Source organism: Silurus meridionalis, chromosome 12 (assembly GCF_014805685.1).
Source record: "Silurus meridionalis isolate SWU-2019-XX chromosome 12, ASM1480568v1, whole genome shotgun sequence".
Classification (NCBI taxonomy): domain Eukaryota; kingdom Metazoa; phylum Chordata; class Actinopteri; order Siluriformes; family Siluridae; genus Silurus; species Silurus meridionalis.
The window spans coordinates 854099-874098 of NC_060895.1; the positions used below are offsets into that span (position 1 = coordinate 854099).

The 20000-nt window shown below is 46.3% G+C and overlaps 2 protein-coding genes across 2 annotated transcripts in view; one reads left to right on the forward strand and one right to left on the reverse strand.

Moving 5' to 3' along the window:
* Positions 1–1637, reverse strand: part of stard10 (StAR-related lipid transfer (START) domain containing 10) — a 10554-nt gene extending 8917 nt beyond the window's left edge. Inside the window, exon 1 of the mRNA XM_046863493.1 lies at positions 952–1637. Coding sequence (XP_046719449.1) covers positions 952–1110 — 159 coding nt within the window. The 5' untranslated portion in view covers positions 1111–1637. The remainder of the gene's footprint in view (positions 1–951) is intronic.
* A 2726-nt stretch (positions 1638–4363) lies between these two features.
* clpb (caseinolytic mitochondrial matrix peptidase chaperone subunit B) overlaps positions 4364–20000 on the forward strand; it is a 44138-nt gene continuing 28501 nt past the window's right edge. Inside the window, 3 exon segments of the mRNA XM_046863501.1 lie at positions 4364–5705; positions 11402–11453; positions 12753–12839. Of these exon segments, the coding sequence (XP_046719457.1) occupies positions 5267–5705; positions 11402–11453; positions 12753–12839 (578 nt within the window). The 5' untranslated portion in view covers positions 4364–5266.

Genomic DNA, 20000 nt, shown 5'->3' on the forward strand with positions numbered 1-20000 from the left:
TGGGAGTAGGTGAGACAGTTAGGTGGGACAGGTGGGAGTAGGTGAGACAGTTAGGTGGGACAGGTGAGAGTAGGTGAGACAGTTAGTTGGGACAGATGGGAATAGGTGAGACAGTTAGGTGGGACAGGTGAGAGTAGGTGAGACAGTTAGGTGAGACATGTTGGAGTAGGTGAGACAGTTAATTGAGACAGTTAATTGAGACAGGTGGGAGTAGTTGAGACAGTTAGGTGGGACAGGTGGGAATAGGTGAGACCATTAGGTGGGACAGGTGGGATTAGGTGAAAGGTAGGTAAGACATGTGGGAGTAGGTGAGACAGTTAGGTGGGACAGGTGAGAGTAGGTGAGACAGTTAGTTGGGACAGGTGGGAATAGGTGAGACAGTTAGGTGGGACAGGTGAGTAGGTGAGACAGTTAGGTGAGACATGTGGGAGTAGGTGAAAGGTAGGTAAGACAGGTGGGAGTAGGTGAGATAGTTAATTGAGACAGGTGGGAGTAGGTGAGACAGTTAATTGAGACAGGTGAGAGTAGGTGAGACCATTAGGTGGGACAGGTGGGAGTAGGTGAAAGATAGGTAAGACATGAGGGAGTAGGTGAGACAGTTAGTTGGGACAGGTGAGACAGTTAGTTGGGACAGGTGAGAGTAGGTGAGACAGTTAGGTGAGACATGTGGGAGTAGGTGAAAGGTAGGTAAGACAGGTGGGAGTAGGTGAGATGGTTAATTGAGACAGGTGGGAGTAGGTGAGACAGGTGGGAGTAGGTGAGACAGTTAATTGAGACAGGTGGGAGTAGGTGAGACAGTTAGGTGGGACAGGTGGGAGTAGGTGAAAGGTAGGTGAGACAGGTGGGAGTAGGTGAGACAGTTTGGTGGGACAGGTAAGAGTTAGTTAGACAGATACTGGGTTATTCATGTAGGTGTGAGTGAGACAGGTTGGTGAGACAGGTGTATCTCACCTTGATCTTGTGCAGGGATTTCTCCTCCTCCAGGATTTGAATCAGAACCGTGATACCGGACTTGTTGTAGGTCAGACTCCATCCTTCATCAGACACACACTCGTGTTTGAAGTTGCTGAAGGCTCGGTCATCCGGGATCAGAACCGTGTCACCGGACATCTTCTCTAAACACTCGCACTGCTGCAAGCGCGTGCGCTCCGAGCCTAACGGAAGCAGGTGCTGAAACCGGATCGGGCCTGACACTACCCCGGGGTAATGTCCGCTTTCCCTCCTGTGGTAACTCTGGAAGTTCCGTTTAGATAGAGGTTTTATATAAGGTGCGCGCGCTGCTCGCGACGCTCGGCTCGAGCCGCTGAAACGGAGTGGGCTTCAAGCGCACGCGAGCACTGTGGATATAACGACAGAGACGGGCTCGTGCACAGCTCTGACACCGGCAGCGCGCGAGTGAAACAGCAAACAGCCCCGGTATCGAGACGGAAAAACGGCGTTCTTCTGAGCGGTGGTTGAGCGCGAGCACTGAGTGGCAGAACTATCCGCCGCCGCTGTTAGGGTTTCCCGTGCACGCGCGTACACACACAGGCCTTGAGATAAGAACGAGTGGCAGATGCGGACCGCCCACTGCACCGCATGCGCGTGAGAGAGGAGGAGATGATGATGATGATGAGGATGGCGTGTACAGTTGTAATAGACAGCTCACTGTTACCTGCTTTCCGGTGTGATTTGTGTTTAAACCGGATATTAATGTTAGGGAGTGTGTGTGTGTGTGTGTGTGTGTGTGTGTGTGTGTGTGTGGTGATCTCACACCCGCCTAGTGCAGACATTATACTATCATACACATGAGGAACATTTACTCCACTACAGTTATTATTAGGGGTTCAAGCATGAAATGCTGAAACCCTATTGTTATTGTAGAAATAATAATTATAATTAATATTATTATTATTAATATTATTATTATTCCGCCATAAACCGCTCGTGCAGAATAAACGTTAAGCCCCAGAGAGTAAAACTTGGTAAAGCTCAAATTAGGGAGAGGTTGAGAAAGTATTAACCCAGTTGGCCAAAGGGGGCGCTACAGTCCAAAAAAAGTATTTCATACATTTTTAGCCATAACTTGTACAAGGTTTATTTTAGACTTAAAACTTTCAGATTCTTGGAATCAGTGGGTCAAAACAAAGAAAATGCCTACTGACGTAAAATTAGGTTTTGATAGATTTTTTTTTAATATACTTTTCGAACTAGTCCTAAGTTTATTGAACCTTCGGAACAAAAACAAGTGTAGAAGTGTTCAATGTTAATAATTATAAATAAAAAAAATCGTTCAACTTTCAACTCACCAGCCCAAAAGCAAAAACGCTGTCAGGGCCAATTTAATGAAAATGGCTATGAAAGGAATGAGATCTCTTCATGAAACCTGGCGTACGTGTTTATGTGCTAAATCATTTGGTAAAAGAAAAATAATTGTGTAGCTTTGCCACTTGGTTTTGCTAAACAAGAGAAAGATAAAATGATAATACTACACAAACATTTGTCCGATTGATCTGAAACTTGGCATGTCGTGTCTCTGTCTAATGTGGCAGAAGAGTTTATAAGGACATTTGCATACATCAAGAAACATGGTCGCCATCTGCCAATAACTTTTGAGCACCTGTTAGATAAGGTTAGCGTGGGCTGATCAAAACGTGTTTGACCCATGACCCGAAAGATACAAGAATTTTCAGCAATATCGTGTTTTTCAAGTCTATAAATGATTGTATATTGCACAATTTGCACAAGCTGTTTCATAATGAGCTCAGTAATGCAGTGGTGCAGTGAGTGGTGATTTGTGATGCAGTGAGTGATACAGTGAGCGGTGCAGTGAGTAATGTTGAGCGGTGCAATGAGTAATGTTGAGCGGTGCAATGAGTAATGCAGTGAGTGATGTTGAGCGGTGCAATGAGTGATGCAGTGAGTGATGTTGAGCGGTGCAATGAGTGATGCAGTGAGTGATGTTGAGCGGTGCAATGAGTGATACAGTGAGTGATGTTGAGCGGTGCAATGAGTGATGCAGTGAGTGATGTTGAGCGGTGCAATGAGTGATGCAGTGAATGATGTTGAGCGGTGCAATGAGTGATACAGTGAGTGATGTTGAGCGGTGCAATGAGTGATGCAGTGAGTGATGTTGGCGGTGCAGTGAGCGGTGCAGTGAGTACTGTTGAGCGGTGCAATGAGTGATGCAGTGAGTGATGTTGGCGGTGCAATGAGTGATGCAGTGAGTGATGTTGAGCGGTGCAATGAGTGATACAGTGAGTGATGTTGGCGGTGCAATGAGTGATGCAGCGAGTGATGTTGAGCGGTGCAGTGAGTGATACAGTGAGCGGTGCAGTGAGTAATGTTGAGCAGTGCAATTAGTGATGCTGTGAGTGATGTTGAGCTGTGCAGTGAGCGGTGCAGTGAGTAATGTTGAGCGGTGCAATGAGTGATGCAGTGAGTGATGTTGAGCGGTGCAGTGAGTACTGTTGAGCGATGCAGTGAGCGATGCAGTGAGTGATGCAATGAGTGATGAGAGGTGCAGTGAGTAATGTTGAGCGGTGCAGTAAGTGATGCAATGAGTGATGTAGAGCTGTGCAGTGAGTGATGCAGTGAGTGATGTTGAGAGGTGCAGTGGTGATGCAGTGAATGATATTGAGCGGTGCAGTGAGTGAGTGATGCAATGAGTGATGAGAGGTGCAGTGAGTGTTGTTGAGAGGTGCAGGAGTGATGCAGGGAGTGATGTTGAGCAGTGCAGTGAATGATGTTGAGAGGTGCAGTGAGTGATGTTGAGCGGTGCAGTGAGTGATGCAGTGAGTGATGTTGAGAAGTGCAGTGAGTGATGCAGTGAGTGATGTTGAGCGGTGCAGTGAGTAATGCAGTGAGTGATGTTGAGAGGTGCAGTGAGTAATGTAGTGTGTGGTGTTGAGTGATGCAGTGAGTGATGTTGAGCGGTGCAATGAGTGATGCAGTGAGTGATGTTGAGCGGTGCAATGAGTGATGCAGTGAGTGATGTTGAGCGGTGCAATGAGTGATGCAGTGAGTGATGTTGAGCGGTGCAATGAGTGATACAGTGAGTGATGTTGAGCGTGCAATGAGTGATGCAGCGAGTGATGTTGAGCGGTGCAGTGAGTGATACAGTGAGCGGTGCAGTGAGTAATGTTGAGCAGTGCAATTAGTGATGCTGTGAGTGATGTTGAGCGGTGCAGTGAGTGATGCAGTGATGTTGAGCGGTGCAGTAAGTGATGCAGTGAGTGATGCAGTGAGTGATGTTGAGCGGTGCAGTGAGTACTGTTGAGCGATGCAGTGAGCGATGCAGTGAGCGATGCAGTGAGTGATGTTGAGCGGTGCAGTGAGTAATGTTGAGCGGTGCAGTAAGTGATGCAGTGAGTGATGTTGAGCGGTGCAGTAAGTGATGCAGTGAGTGATGTTGAGAGGTGCAGTGAGTGATGCAGTGAATGATATTGAGCGGTGCAGTGAGTGAGTGATGCAATGAGTGATGAGAGGTGCAGTGAGTGTTGTTGAGAGGTGCAGGAGTGATGCAGGGAGTGATGTTGAGCAGTGCAGTGAATGATGTTGAGAGGTGCAGTGAGTGATGTTGAGCGGTGCAGTGAGTGATGCAGTGAGTGATGTTGAGAAGTGCAGTGAGTGATGCAGTGAGTGATGTTGAGCGGTGCAGTGAGTGATGTTGAGAGGTGCAGTGAGTAATGTAGTGTGTGGTGTTGAGTGATGCAGTGAAGGACGTTAAGTGATGCAGTAAATTATGTTGAGTGATGCAGTGAGGGATGTTAACTGAGTGATGCAGTGATACAGAGTGATTCAGTAAATGATGAGTGATGTTAAGTCTCAGCACTAAAACCGATCTCTATTTCACGTTCATTTTCACACCATGTATTCACATACAACAAATCCAATCCCCGTGTGTGTGAGAACACACACACACACACACACACACACACACACACACACACGGATTAACGAGTATTGGTATTACTCCAGTGTATTTTGTGTTATGAGTATTTGTATGAACACAGTGTATGCAGTGTGTTTATGTTCACGGTGTTAAACCCGAAACTGTAGAATAGTCTAGAACGCGCGTGCTGACTGGCTGAGGAGCGGAGAACTCGGTTTCCCGCGATGCACTGCGGTTTCGATTACGTGCTGCAGTCTACTCGGTGTGTGTCCGGGTCAGCAGCATCGTCCCCGTGGGTTGTAAGTTTTTTTTCCTCTCCGGTTTACCGGACACTCTCTCTCTCTCTCTCTCATATACTTATTTGAACTCGGGACTGTGGGAGACGCACGCGCGATGATGTTGTCCGCCGTGCCAAGGCGTTTACTCATGCGCAGTTCACGCAGCTTGTCACCGTGTCGCGCGCTTTACACCGAGCCCCGCGAGTCCTCCGCGCCACGCCTCCAAGCGCGCGGGACACAAACAGCCACGGTGGGCAGTTCCGTAAACTTTGCGTCTCGCGCGTCCAGGAAGTGTCGGTCAGTGAGGGAGCGCGAGGACGCGTGTAACAGCACCAGGTACAGTCACCTTCACGCGCAGTACCAACAGCTTGCCGCCAGGTGGCGCACGAGCCTGGATAGTCGGAGAAGCGCGTGGGCAGCGTACCAGGAGGAGGGGGCGGGGCATGGCGGGGCGAACGGCGAGGGCGGGGCGTGGACTGGAGCGACTTCAGCTGGAGTCTTATCTGCTGCCGCTGCCCTGGTCTTCTGTTTCACCAAAGACAAACACAACAGCGGTAATTACACAGACACCTTCAACATCACTGGCACCTTCATCATCACCATCATTTTATAATCACCACCTATTATTTTAATCACCATCATTTTTATAATCACCACCTATTATTTTAATCACCATCATCACCAGATGTGATGTTAGATCCACCACCACTGTATCTTAGTGTATCAGGGTGATAAATCCAGACTCTCTCCAGGAAACACTGTGCAGGAGAGTTCAAAATCCAATGTTAACGTATCTCTCACACACACACACACACACACACACACACACACACACACACACACAAACACAAACACCTGAGAAATATAACATCCACTACACCTGTGCAGGTTATTAGGATGAAGAAAGTGGAGAACCTGGAGAAAGAGACCAGGATAATAATCGCTATAATAAAAAGCTGAAGAGATGTTTCTCCAGAACCCTGTTTCTACAACACACAACACAGAGCTACACACACCCGACACAGAGCTACACACACCCGACACAGAGCCACACACACACAACACAGAGCTACACACCCCCGACACAGAGCCACACACACCCAACACAGAGCTACACACACCCGACACAGAGCTACAGAGCCACACACACCCAACACAGAGCCACACACACACACAGAACACAGAGCTACACACACACAGAGCTACACACCCGACACAGAGCTACAGAGCCACACACACCCGACACAGAGCCACACACCCGACACAGAGCCACACACCGACACAGAGCCACACACACACACAGAGCCACACACACACAACACAGGCTACACACACACACACACACAACACAGAGCTACACACACAGAGCTACACACCCGACACAGAGCTACACAGAGCTACACACACCGACACAGAGCTACACACACCCGACACAGAGCTACACACACACACACCACAGAGCTACACACACACACACAGAGCTACACACACACACAGAGCTACACACACACACACAACACAGAGCCACACACACACACAGAGCTACACACACCACACAGAGCTACACACACCCGACACAGAGCTACACACACACACACAACACAGAGCTACACACACCGACACAGAGCTACACACACCGACACAGAGCCACACACACACACACAGAGCTACACACCCGACACAGAGCTACACACACCCAACACAGAGCTACACACACCCAACACAGAGCTACACACACACAACACAGAGCCACACACACCGACACAGAGCTACACAGAGCTACACACACCGACACAGAGCCACACACCCGACACAGAGCCACACACCCGACACAGAGCCACACACCCGACACAGAGCCACACACACACGACACAGAGCCACACACAACACACACAACACAGAGCTACACACACACACACAACACAGACACAGAGCTACACACACACGACACAGAGCTACACACACAGAGCCACACACACGACACAGAGCTACACACACCCGACACAGAGCTACACACACACACAGAGCTACACACACACACCACAGAGCTACACACACACACACACAACACAGAGCCACACACACCGACACAGAGCTACACACCGACACAGAGCTACACACACCGACACAGAGCTACACACCCACACAACACAGAGCTACACACCGACACAGAGCTACACACACCGACACAGAGCTACACACACCGACACAGAGCTACACACAGGACACAGAGCTACACAACACAGAGCTACACACACACAGAGCTACACACACACGACACAGAGCTACACACACCCGACACAGAGCCACACACACGACACAGAGCTACAAACACATGACACAGAGCTACAAACACATGACACAGAGCTACACACACACGACACAGAGCTACAAACACACACAGAACACAGAGCTACACACACACAGGACACAGAGCTACACACACAGGACACAGAGCTACACAGAACACAGAGCTACACACACAACACAGCTACACACACACAACACAGAGCTACACACAGACAACACAGAGCTACACACACACACAACACAGAGCTACACACAGGACACAGAGCTACACACACAGGACACAGCTGAACACAGAGCTATACACACAGGACACAGAGCTACACACACAACACAGAGCTACACACACACACACACAGAGCTACACACACACACACAGAGCTACACACACGACACAGAGCTACACACACCACACAGAGCTACACACACACACACACAACACAGAGCTACACACACACAACACAGAGCTACACACACAGAACACAGAGCTACACACGACACAGAGCTACACACACACAGACACAGAGCTACACACACACACAGGCTACACACACAACACAGAGCTACACACACACAGGACACAGAGCTGAACACAGAGCTACACACACACACAACACAGAGCTACACACACAACACAGAGCTACACACACGACACAGAGCTACACACACACACAGAGCTACACACACACACAACACAGAGCTACACACACAGGACACAGAGCTACACACACGGACACAGAGCTACACACACAGGACACAGAGCTACACACACAGGACACAGAGCTACACACACAGACACAGAGCTACACACACACAGAGCTACACACACACACAACACAGAGCTACACACACACACAGAGCTACACACACACAGAGCTACACACACATGACACAGAGCTACACACACAGGACAGAGCTACACACACACACAGAGCTACACACACACAGACACAGAGCTACACACACAGGACACAGAGCTACACAGGACACAGAGCTACACACAGAACACAGAGCTACACACAGAACACAGAGCTACACAGAGCTACACACAACACAGAGCTACACACACACACACACAGAGCTACACACAGACAACACAGAGCTACACACACACAACACACAGAGCTACACACAGGACACAGAGCTACACACAGGACACAGAGCTACACACAGGACAGAGCTACACACAGAGCTACACAACACAGGACACAGAGCTACACACAGGACACAGAGCTACACACACAACACAGAGCTACACACACACAACACAGAGCCACACACACACACAACACACACACACACACGACACAGAGCTACACAGACACAGAGCTACAGAGCTACACACAAACACAGAGCTACAAACACACACAACACAGAGCTACACACACACAGGACACAGAGCTACACACAGAACACAGAGCTACACACAGAACACAGAGCTACACACGACACAGAGCTACACACACAGAACACAGAGCTACACACACACAGGACACAGAGCTACACACACAACACAGAGCTACACACACACACACAACACAGAGCTACACACACACACAGGACACAGAGCTACACACACACAGAACACAGAGCTACACACACACACAACACAGAGCTACACACAGAACACAGAGCTACACACACACACACAGGACACAGAGCTACACACACACAGGACACAGAGCTACACACACACACACACACAACACAGAGCTACACACACACACAACACAGAGCTACACACAGGACACAGAGCTACACACACAGGACACAGAGCTGAACACAGAGCTACACACACAGGACACAGAGTTACACACACAACACAGAGCTACACACACAACACAGAGCTACACACACAACACAGAGTTACACACACACAACACAGAGCTACACACACACAACACAGAGCTACACACACACACAGGACACAGAGCTGAACACAGCTATACACACAGGACACAGAGCTACACACACAGGACACAGAGCTACACACACACGACACAGAGCTACACACACAGGACACAGGCTACACACAGGACACAGAGCTACAAACACACAGGACAGAGCTACACACAGGACACAGAGCTACAAACACACAGGACACAGAGCTACACACAGGACACAGAGCTACACACACAGGACACAGAGCTACACAAACAGGACACAGAGCTACACACAGAACACAGAGCTACACACAGAGCTACACACAGACACAGAGCTACACACACACACAGGACACAGAGCTACACACACACAGGACACAGAGCTACACACAGGACACAGAGCTACACACACAGGACACAGAGCTACACACAACACAGACACACACACACACTGTTACACAAGCTACACACACAGGACACAGAGCTACACACACACACAGAGCTACACAGGACACACACAGGACACAGAGCTACACACACACAGGACACAGAGCTACACAACACAGAGTTACACACACACAGGCTACACACACAACACAGAGCTACACACAGAACACAGAGCTACACACAGAGCTACACACACGACACAGAGCTACACACACACACACAGGACACAGAGCTACACACACAACACAGAGCTACACACACAACACAGAGCTACACAGACACAGAGCTACACACACACAGAACACAGAGTTACACACAGGACACAGAGCTGAACACAGAGCTACACAGGACACAGAGCTACACACAGGACACAGAGCTACACACAGGACACAGAGCTACACAACACAGGACACAGAGCTACACACACACAACACAGAGCTACACACAACACAGAGCTACACACACACACACAGACACACACACACAACACAGAGCTACACACACGACACAGAGCTACACACGACACAGAGCTACACACACACAAAACTCAGAGCTACAAATACACACAACACAGAGCTACACACACAGGACACAGAGCTACACACGGAACACAGAGCTACACACACAAACACAGAGCTACACACACGACACAGAGCTACACACAGAACACAGAGCTACACACACAGGACACAGAGCTACACACACACAGGACACACACAGGACACAGAGCTACACACACAACACAGAGCTACACACACACAGAACACAGAGCTACACACACACACAGGACACAGAGCTACACACAGAACACAGAGCTACACACACACACAGGACACAGAGCTACACACACAACACAGAGCTACACACACACACACACACAGGACACAGAGCTACACACACACAGGACACAGAGCTACACACAGGACAGAGAGCTACACACAGGACACAGAGCCACACACAGGACACAGAGCTACACACACACACACAGAACACAGAGCTACACACACACACACAGGACACAGAGCTACACACAGGACACAGAGCTACACACAAACACAGAGTTACACACACAGGACACAGAGCTACACACAGGACACAGAGCTACACACAGGACACAGAGCTACACACAGGACACAGAGCCACACACATGACACAGAGCTACACACAAGACACAGAGTTACACACACGACACAGAGCTACACACAAAACACAGAGTTACACACACGACACAGAGCTACACACAAAACACAGAGTTACACGCAGCGTTAAAGACTAAAGTAAGTGTCCTCGCCACATAAAGTGCATCGTGTGCATCCGAGTGCAAACAGTGTAGACAAAAGACAGTGCATACAGACAACACAAGACCGTCTGGAACAAATACACAAAATTGTGCCCCCAGTAACCCTAGTGTATAATGTGTGATGCAGAAGAATGTTTTCTCTCTTTATTTCTGCAGGGATGTTGTAGATGTTCCTCTCTATGCAGACTGGCAGAAGGTTGATGTTTCTCCTGCAGTGTGTGAACACAATCGGGCCTTGACTTCATCCACACCTGTAATTAAACTGACCATGATGTAAAATAAGTGTCATGTGGTTCTCTTGTGGTCTTCTCAGGTGAAGCTCTTCTGAACGCAGCCAGGTCCAACAACGCCGAGGAGGTGAAAAGGTAAACAATCACCTGAGACCTCGAGACACCATTTCTATAGGAAAAAGCTTAGACGTAAACATTGACCCAGAAACCACAGTGAATAAGAGCATGTTCCTCCATCCTGCCTCTCACTGCTCCATCACACACTGGAGAAGAAAAGGAAGTGGCAGCTTTCACAACTTTATAACTTTAGCATTTATTTCTGTGAGGAAGTCAATACTGAGGTCAAATGTGACTGAAGATGATGGAGACCTGAATCCATTCAGATGTTTATTAAAGATGAACACAGTGTGGAGATACAAAGATTGTCTGAACAACAACTTTTATTATCTCGAACCCTTAAACTTCTAAAATCTGTACCAGGAGTGTGTGTGTGTGTGTGTGTGTGTGTGTGTGTGTGTGTGTGTGTGTGTGTGTGTGTGTGTGTGTGTGTGAAAGAGAGAGAGAGAGAGAGAGAGAGAGAGAGAGAGAGAAAACACATCTGTCCACTAGAGGGCAGGAAGGTTTCAGAAGTAATTGAAGGAGAGAGGGACAGAAGGAGGCAGAGGGCAGATGACAAACCAAACACTCCGTCACAATACAAGAATAATATGGACACACACACACACACACACACACACACACACACACATGGGCGGACGATGAGCTTAAACACAAACATGCCAAGTTTGGTCTGTGACCTGACATTCTTAGACTTGAGTGTGTGTGTGTGTGTGTGTGTGTGTGTGTGTGTGTGATTGTCAGAAGCATGACACCATAGTGCACCATCTGTCACGTGTGTGTGTGTGTGTGTGTGTGTGTGTAAGAGAGATCACACAATTAGAATAAATGCGTAACATAACAGCACATTTTATTTAGTTTTTTTTATATTTCTAGAGACTACACGCACACACACACACACACACACACACACACACACACAGCTGTCACATATATCTTTAGTTAAGAGATGAGGTGTATTGTTAAACAGCACAGTGTGTGACACCTGAGTGTGTGAGTGTGTGTGGGTGTGTGTGTTATGTAGTATTTTAAGATAGCCCAGGGCAGCTGTACAGATGGTTTCACACAGTGTGTGTGTGTGTGTGTGTGTGTGTGTGTGTGTGTGTGTGTGTGTGTGTGTAAAGAACAGCAGATGTGTTAAGTTAGAGTTTAGCACTAACACAGGGGGCTGTGTTTATAGTAAACACACACATACACACACAGAGACAGAACCAGTACAGTGTCTCCTTTTCTTTCTGTTACTTAGACCTCACCTTTCCCCTCACCTGTCTTTCTCTCTCTCTCTCTCTCTCTCTCTCTCTCTCTCTCTCCTCTCAGGTTGCTGGCAGATGGAGTTGATCCAGACACTCGTCACCGTCTCGGCTGGACTGCACTCATGGTTGCCTCCATGAACAGACTGCATAAGTAAGTGTGTTTGTGCACACGTGTGCGTATGCATGCGTACGAGACACAATCACGACACAAACCATCATCATAATTATACAGTATTAAGGTTTAATTTAATTGCATTATAAATCATTACAATTACAAGAAACTAAACTATTCTGATTCTCATTCTATTTTATATCACAGTGAATCTCAAACTCTTTATTCTGAAATGTATTCACAAGAAAACATACAAAATAAATAAACAACAAATACAATTTCTGGAATTTTTTTACTGTTTACATGATTAATTTCATCTACTTTCATAATAATAATAATAATAATGTAGTGAATCTGAGAGAAAATGATTGTGATGTTAAACACTGAACTTGTTCCTGAGTTTCTTTTTTAATATTAGTGTCAGTTATTACATCATCAAATACAACAGCCAATCAGCTTCCAGTTACAGGAGCATTCATTACACACCGGTGTTTCATTAGGAGTGATTTCAGGTGGTTTTGATTAAATCATCATATTAATCAGACCATTCCAATCCGACTGCAGACATTTTGGTCTGAAAGATTATCAGACATTCAGCTATGAATGTTGTGTAATTAATTTCCACGTCATGTTCGAAATGTAATGCAGTGTGTAAACTTGTTTCCTTACCCATAATGCCGAGCGAGAAATCACAGCTCTCTGAGGACCACGCTGTCCCTCCTTACTAAATTCAATTAACGTTTCACACACACACACACACACACACACACACACACACACACACACACACAAACGAAGGAAAAGCTCTGAGACGGGGGTATCGAATCAATTTAGAAGCAGGCACTCTGTGAGGTCACGCCCTGGCTTTTGAGACGAACTGAAACAGATGCGGTATTGAGAGAGTAAACAGAGCGAGAGCTGAGAGCTTACAGAGCTGCAGTCTGCGCTGCTTTCACACTTTTCCTGACTCTTTCATCTTTATTTACTCATTATTTATTACAAATCTCGATTTTACAGCTCTCTCTCTCACACACACACACACACACACACACTTGCGTAGCTCCGTCCCACATACACTTGCATTCTGTTTTAAAAGAAATGTTGTGTAGCTGAATTTAAGGTTTGACCTCTGGACACTGGAGACTTTTTCACACAGGTTCTGTGTACAGAAAACCTTCAGCACATTTGGGATCTCGCTCTGTTGTGTTTTGTGTTTATGTGGAGTGTGTGTGCTGTACACGATAACGATAACCAATTAAAACAGTCAAACCAATCAGGATGCAGTAGCATCAGTGTGGTGTGTGTGTGTGTGTGTGTGTGTGTGTGTGTGTGTGTGTGTGTGTGTGTGTGTGTGTGTGTAATAAACTCTGGGATGAATAGAATATTATGAACAGTTGTACACTTAAGGCTCCATCAGGTGAAAACCTCAACAATGATGAACTGGGATGAATGGACATGCAGTGATGAGGATGGGTTCCCTTTCACTCTGGTTCCTCTCAAGGTTTCTTCCTCCTACCATCTCGAGAAAGTTTTCCCTCACTACCATGTGTGATATGTGTGTGTGGATAAAAGCACTAATAACACTGACCTGAATAGAATTTAATAGTGTTCTGTATAGTGTTCTATGTAATAATGAAACGTATGGTGTGTGTGTGTGTGTGTGTGTGTGTGTGTGTGTTGTTGTCCTCCGATTTTAGACAGTTTTCTGAAATCGTTGTTCTTTCCTGAGCTTGGCAAATGTCTCAACGATAACTGAGGGTGGACGGGGCTTAATATCAACCCACATAAGTTTCATCATCTCAACGTGTGTGTGTGTGTGTGTGTGTGTGTGTGTGTGTGTGAGGAGAGTGCATTATAGCTCGGGGTGTGTGATGCAGGTGTCATGTTAAGTGTGTGTTCAGACAAATGCCTCTGTGTAAATATTTATGACCAAAATGTCTGTTTATCATTATGAGAAAACGTGTCACACACACAGTAGATAAATGATAAAAAAAAACTTCTCAGCCACTGCACACTGCTCCTGGGTGTGTGTGTGTGTGTGTGTGTGTCTGTGTGTCTGTGTGTGTGTGTGTACACACAGTACCAGTTATGAGTGGAATAACTCACAGTTGCCACAGCAGTGTTTCTGTCTTTCTGTCACACAGACCCCCCTGTGACCAATCAGAGAGAGAGGGGGAGGGGGGGAAGAGGGAGAGCGGGAGAGAGCGGAAGAGCGAGAGGGAGTGAGAGCGAGAGAGAGAGTGTAAGAGCGAGAGAGAGCGAGAGTGAGAGCGAGAGAGAGAGCGAGAGAGAGAGAGAGATCAGCGTGTGTGTAATTTAGGTTTCTGTTCTTAATCCCTTTTTTCTTTTGTTTAGGTTTAAATACCTGGATGGATAATTAAATAATAAATGGATGGATGGATGGATGGATAGATGGAATGATTATTCCTTCACACACTAAGAAACGTGAAGATCAGAGTTGTGGAAACGGAGTTCTCTATATAGTGAGAGTGGGAATAGAGGAGTTTTTGATTTGTGCAGTTTTTGGTCCTGATGTTATTTCATTATAAAAATTCCTTTATGTTCAACAGACAGACAGACAGACAGGCCGGCCGACAGACAGACAGACAGGCCGACAGACAGACAGACAGACAGGCCGACAGACAGACAGACAGGCCGACAGACCGGCAGACAGACAGGCCGGCAGACAGACAGACAGACAGGCCGGCAGACAGACAGACAGACGAAGATCTGAGCAGTAGGAGTGAACATTGAGTGTCAGTGTGATGTGAACAGAGCAGTGTTTAGTCACAATGTGTGGTGTGTTTGCTTAGCTTTGATGTGTGTGTGACTCTTAACCCTTTCTCTCTCTCTCTCGCTCTCTCTCTCTCCTTCTTTATTTCTACTCCTCCCTTCCTCCATCCTGAGGGTTTGTCCATTCACATCTACAAAAAGCAGCACTGGACTGGAACCCTGTTGACCGTTTCTCTGACGCCTCAAACCCACCAAGAGAAAAGAAAACAGATGAACTAAAGCTTTATTCTTTCTGAGAGAGAGAGAGAGAGAGTTTTTTTTTTTTACTTTTTTTTGCAATCCTTTATTTGACACAAATCATGTTTAATACCAAATGGTATCAGGTTGACTTTTTTAATGACATAAATAGATAAATAAATAAATAATATTGTAAATATATATAAATATAAGGTTGGGGGGTGTTACAATAGTACAATTCTTCCTCTTTTACAGAACACAGAGCTTCATTACAGCACCATGCAACCTCAAACATCTTCAGATCTTCCACACTCATACACATAAAAAAAATACCACAAGCTTTGATTTCTGCCCAAAAATAAAATGAATCAGTGGCACGTAAACCTGTTTCTCCTGACGTACTTAAAAACAAGAATAAAACACTGAAGAGTAAAAATCACATTAAAAACACAAACAGTGACTGTAACCTGGAGCAGTGAGTAAAAGAGTTCACAGAGATGATGCAGTGTAAAATCCTTCACTGGAGGTGGGCAGCTTTTTTTGGTTAACGGTGGTTTGTACAGTGTCTCCACCTTGAGTGTGACTATCCCTGAGGAGATCAGATCTCTGGACTGGTAATCCAGTAATATCCAGTGCGTTTATGTTCATTAGAAACAAAGTTCTGTCCAGTCCCAGTCCCCCCACCATGTGCAAAGATTTACTGGCTGCTGTCCTACACACAAGGTTCCGCCCAGTTAGGAGTCTCTGGATAAACTGGAGGTGAAAGGCTGCAGTTCCGCTGGCGAGATGAACCATCCCTTGGACACTATGGAATCCAGTGCAGACCATCCCAGAAGAAGTTAACAAGCAGGACTTGGATGTTTACTAGCAGGTTTGGCGGTGGATCCACTCATGCCAACTAGACAACACTGTCAGGTTGTTGATCACCAGCGTTCGCACTTTGTAGGACATCTTTGGAACCTGACGCTTCCACCTGCTCAGTCTGCCCTTGATGTGCTCTACAGTGCCTTTCCAGTTTTTACTTAAAACTCAAACCCAAGTATTCAAAACCACCTTTTTCCACACCAGACCTGCTGGAAGTGCCGGCTCCCCACCTCCCCACTCCGCAACTAAAACTGCTTCACTCTTTTCCCAGTTAAGCTTCACAATGATAAAATACCAAAGTCTCCTAAAGTATTACTGAAAACATTTACATCAGACTGGAATCTTGTTCAGTCTCTTGTCATTTCAAGACTGGACTACTGCAACTCTCTGCTGGCAGGTCTTCCCCTGAACGCTATTCGTCCACTGCAAATGATCCAAAACGCAGCTGCACGACTTGTGTTCAATCAGCCCAAGTTCTCCCACACCACCCCACTGCTGCACTCCCTTCACTGGCTTCCAGTAGCTGCACGTATCAGATTCAAAACACTGATGCTTGCCTACAAGGCCAAAAATGGACCAGCACCATCTTACCTCAGTGACCTCATCACATCTCGCACTGCACCACGCTGTCTGAGATCCTCCAGCACTGCTCGACTGGTACCACCTTCTCTCAGAATGAGAGGTAAGTACAATTCAAGGCTCTTCTCTGTTCTGGCACCGAGGTGGTGGAATGAACTTCCCCTAGATGTCCGTACAGCAGAGTCCCTGATTATCTTTAAGCGACGACTGAAGACCTACCTCTTCCTGAAATACCTAAATTAGCACTTTCCAAGTTTGTAGAATTCGAGTTATATTTATATTGAGTTTGTATTCTTGCATACCAGTGTAGATTTATTCACTACTAGAGATTTAAAGCACGTTTGTACGTCGCTCTGGATAAGGGCGTCTGCTAAATGCCGCAAATGTAAATGTAAATGTAAATGAATCCCACCATCACAGCCACAACATCTGCATACGCTGACAGCTAGAGTGAAGCATTAGAGTGTGGAACATTAAGACCAGAAAGACGATTTCTTAGATTTATTAAAAGAGGTTTTATAGTTAGAGTGTACAACATTCCTGCCAGTGAACAGCTCTGCCACATAACCCACCATTCAGCTTCAGTACACAGTTTCAAATAACATTATTGAGTTTGTTAAAAAACTCATTCTCTCCACTGCACTGGTGGCAGCGTCCACAACTAAAACCTCATTCTCATTAAAGTGTTCACTTTTCAAAGCCTCCCGTTTCTCCTGCCGTGTAAGAAACAGGAAAAAAATGCGATTAAAACGCAGGGCAACACCACCACTAAGTGACGTGTTGTGAATTAAAATCACCAACTGGTCAGACTCCTTCACCCAATCAGCAGCGTTACTGCCGTGGCTGTGGGTCTCCTGCAGCATCGCAACATCAAAATGCTTCTGCTTGATGAGCTCGTATAGTTTTACTCTTTTTCCATGTTCTCATGCTCCATTTATATTAAAACTCGCAACATGAATTCTGTTCATTAAAATCAAATATAAGTAAAACAACACAGTAAAACACACCACACACTCTATCAGTCTCTTTCAGAGTTCTCACTATTGACCTTCATTATTCAATTTTTCAGTGTAAAGATTTCTTGATCTGTAAAAGCTCCTATTTTAAATTGTTTTATGTTACGAATAAACTGTTTATAGTTTGAGAAAAACTCTTCTACTGATACACTCGTTTGCCACTTGGTGCTTCTTAAAACTCTGACATCCTCAGCAGGATAAAACACGTTCAGCGGTTCCTCCTGTGACTCTGAGTTCAAAACTAAGTCTGATATTGTATCTTCACTGTCTGACTCTATTTCATCTTCCTTTAACTCTTTATCATCTTGTTTTTTCCTTGCCCCCTACCTCGCTGCTTTTTCTTAGTAAGTACTTTGAACAGGGGCTCATCTTCTATCTCCACGTCTCCTTGTGTAGTGTAGTGTCTCCTGTGCCTGCCTCTGCCAGCGTAGCCTCTCCAGCACTGCTCCAGAATCCACTGTGATTTTTTCAGGATCTTCTCTGGGGTGGGTCTGTCACTAGTGGACCTCTGGTCTACAGTCTGAGCTTGGGGCTCATGCTCCCTAGGCCCTGGTGCAGCAGCACTTATGGGGCTTTCAGCAGCAGGCCGAGTTTTAGCTGCAGGGGGAACGACTCCAGCAGGTTAAGCTGCTTCCTGCCCTGGTCGCTTGGAGACACCGGGGTCACTCTGTCTTTCAGGACAGGTGCAGACAAGATTCATATCTAAAACATTTAATTGCAGCATCAGTGGAAACAAAGATGTTGTAGTCAAAGCCCTCAATCCTGAACTTAAAACCCACGTTTATCTCAGGACATTCATTTAGAACTATAAAAACCATCCTCCTGAAAGACACCCAGTCTTAAACTAGTGGGGACTTACAGCCAAGGGGATTTTCTTACACTGTGTCCCAACCGTTAACACACACTCCTCTGCTCTCACACACAAACACACACACACACCATGTTCCAACCACTAACACACACTCCTCTACACTCGCACGCACACACACACTGTGTCCCAACCGCTAACATAAACAATTATTTACACACACACACACACACCGTGTCCCAACCGCTAACACACACTCCTATACACTCACACACACACACACATGCGCCTGTCCTCACAGGTATGCAAGTACATGCATGCATGCATGCACGCACGCACACACACACACACACACAAGATTAATCCGATTTTTAAGGGAAAAGATTTGAGAAAAATTAACACACTCCGCTCAAATCACAGTTTTTTACTTAAAAACACACACACACACACACACACACCCCACCTGTCCAGTGTGTAGATAATTATTGGACAGCTGGACGTCTCTGTGTAACAATGGAGGAGAGAAGCAGCACTTCCTCTGCAGTGTGTTTAGTAAACAGCTCGTGGTGACACAAAGCAGCTGTGAGATTTGTTTGTGTGATTGAGGTGATATATTTCCAGGAACATCTACACTGAACCTCACTGTACCTCAATATACTTTACTTTATCTCATTGTGCCTCAATTGTTTCTGTGATAAAGTTAAGAGTTTTCTCGCATATGTTCCTTTTTCTGTTTCTCTGCTCAGCACTTTCTCTTTCCCACACATACTTGTGTTTGAGTTTGAGCTTGTCAGGGTCCAGGTGACCTTTGACCTCAGTCTTATACATACAGTGACAAAAGGAGGCTCTACAAAACATCACCTCTTTTTTCTAATCACTGCAGTTTTCTCTTCACTCAGACACATCGCCTTTATATCTGAAGAGTTTGGAGTGAAAGCTGCAGGTTTCTCCAACATTCTCCAA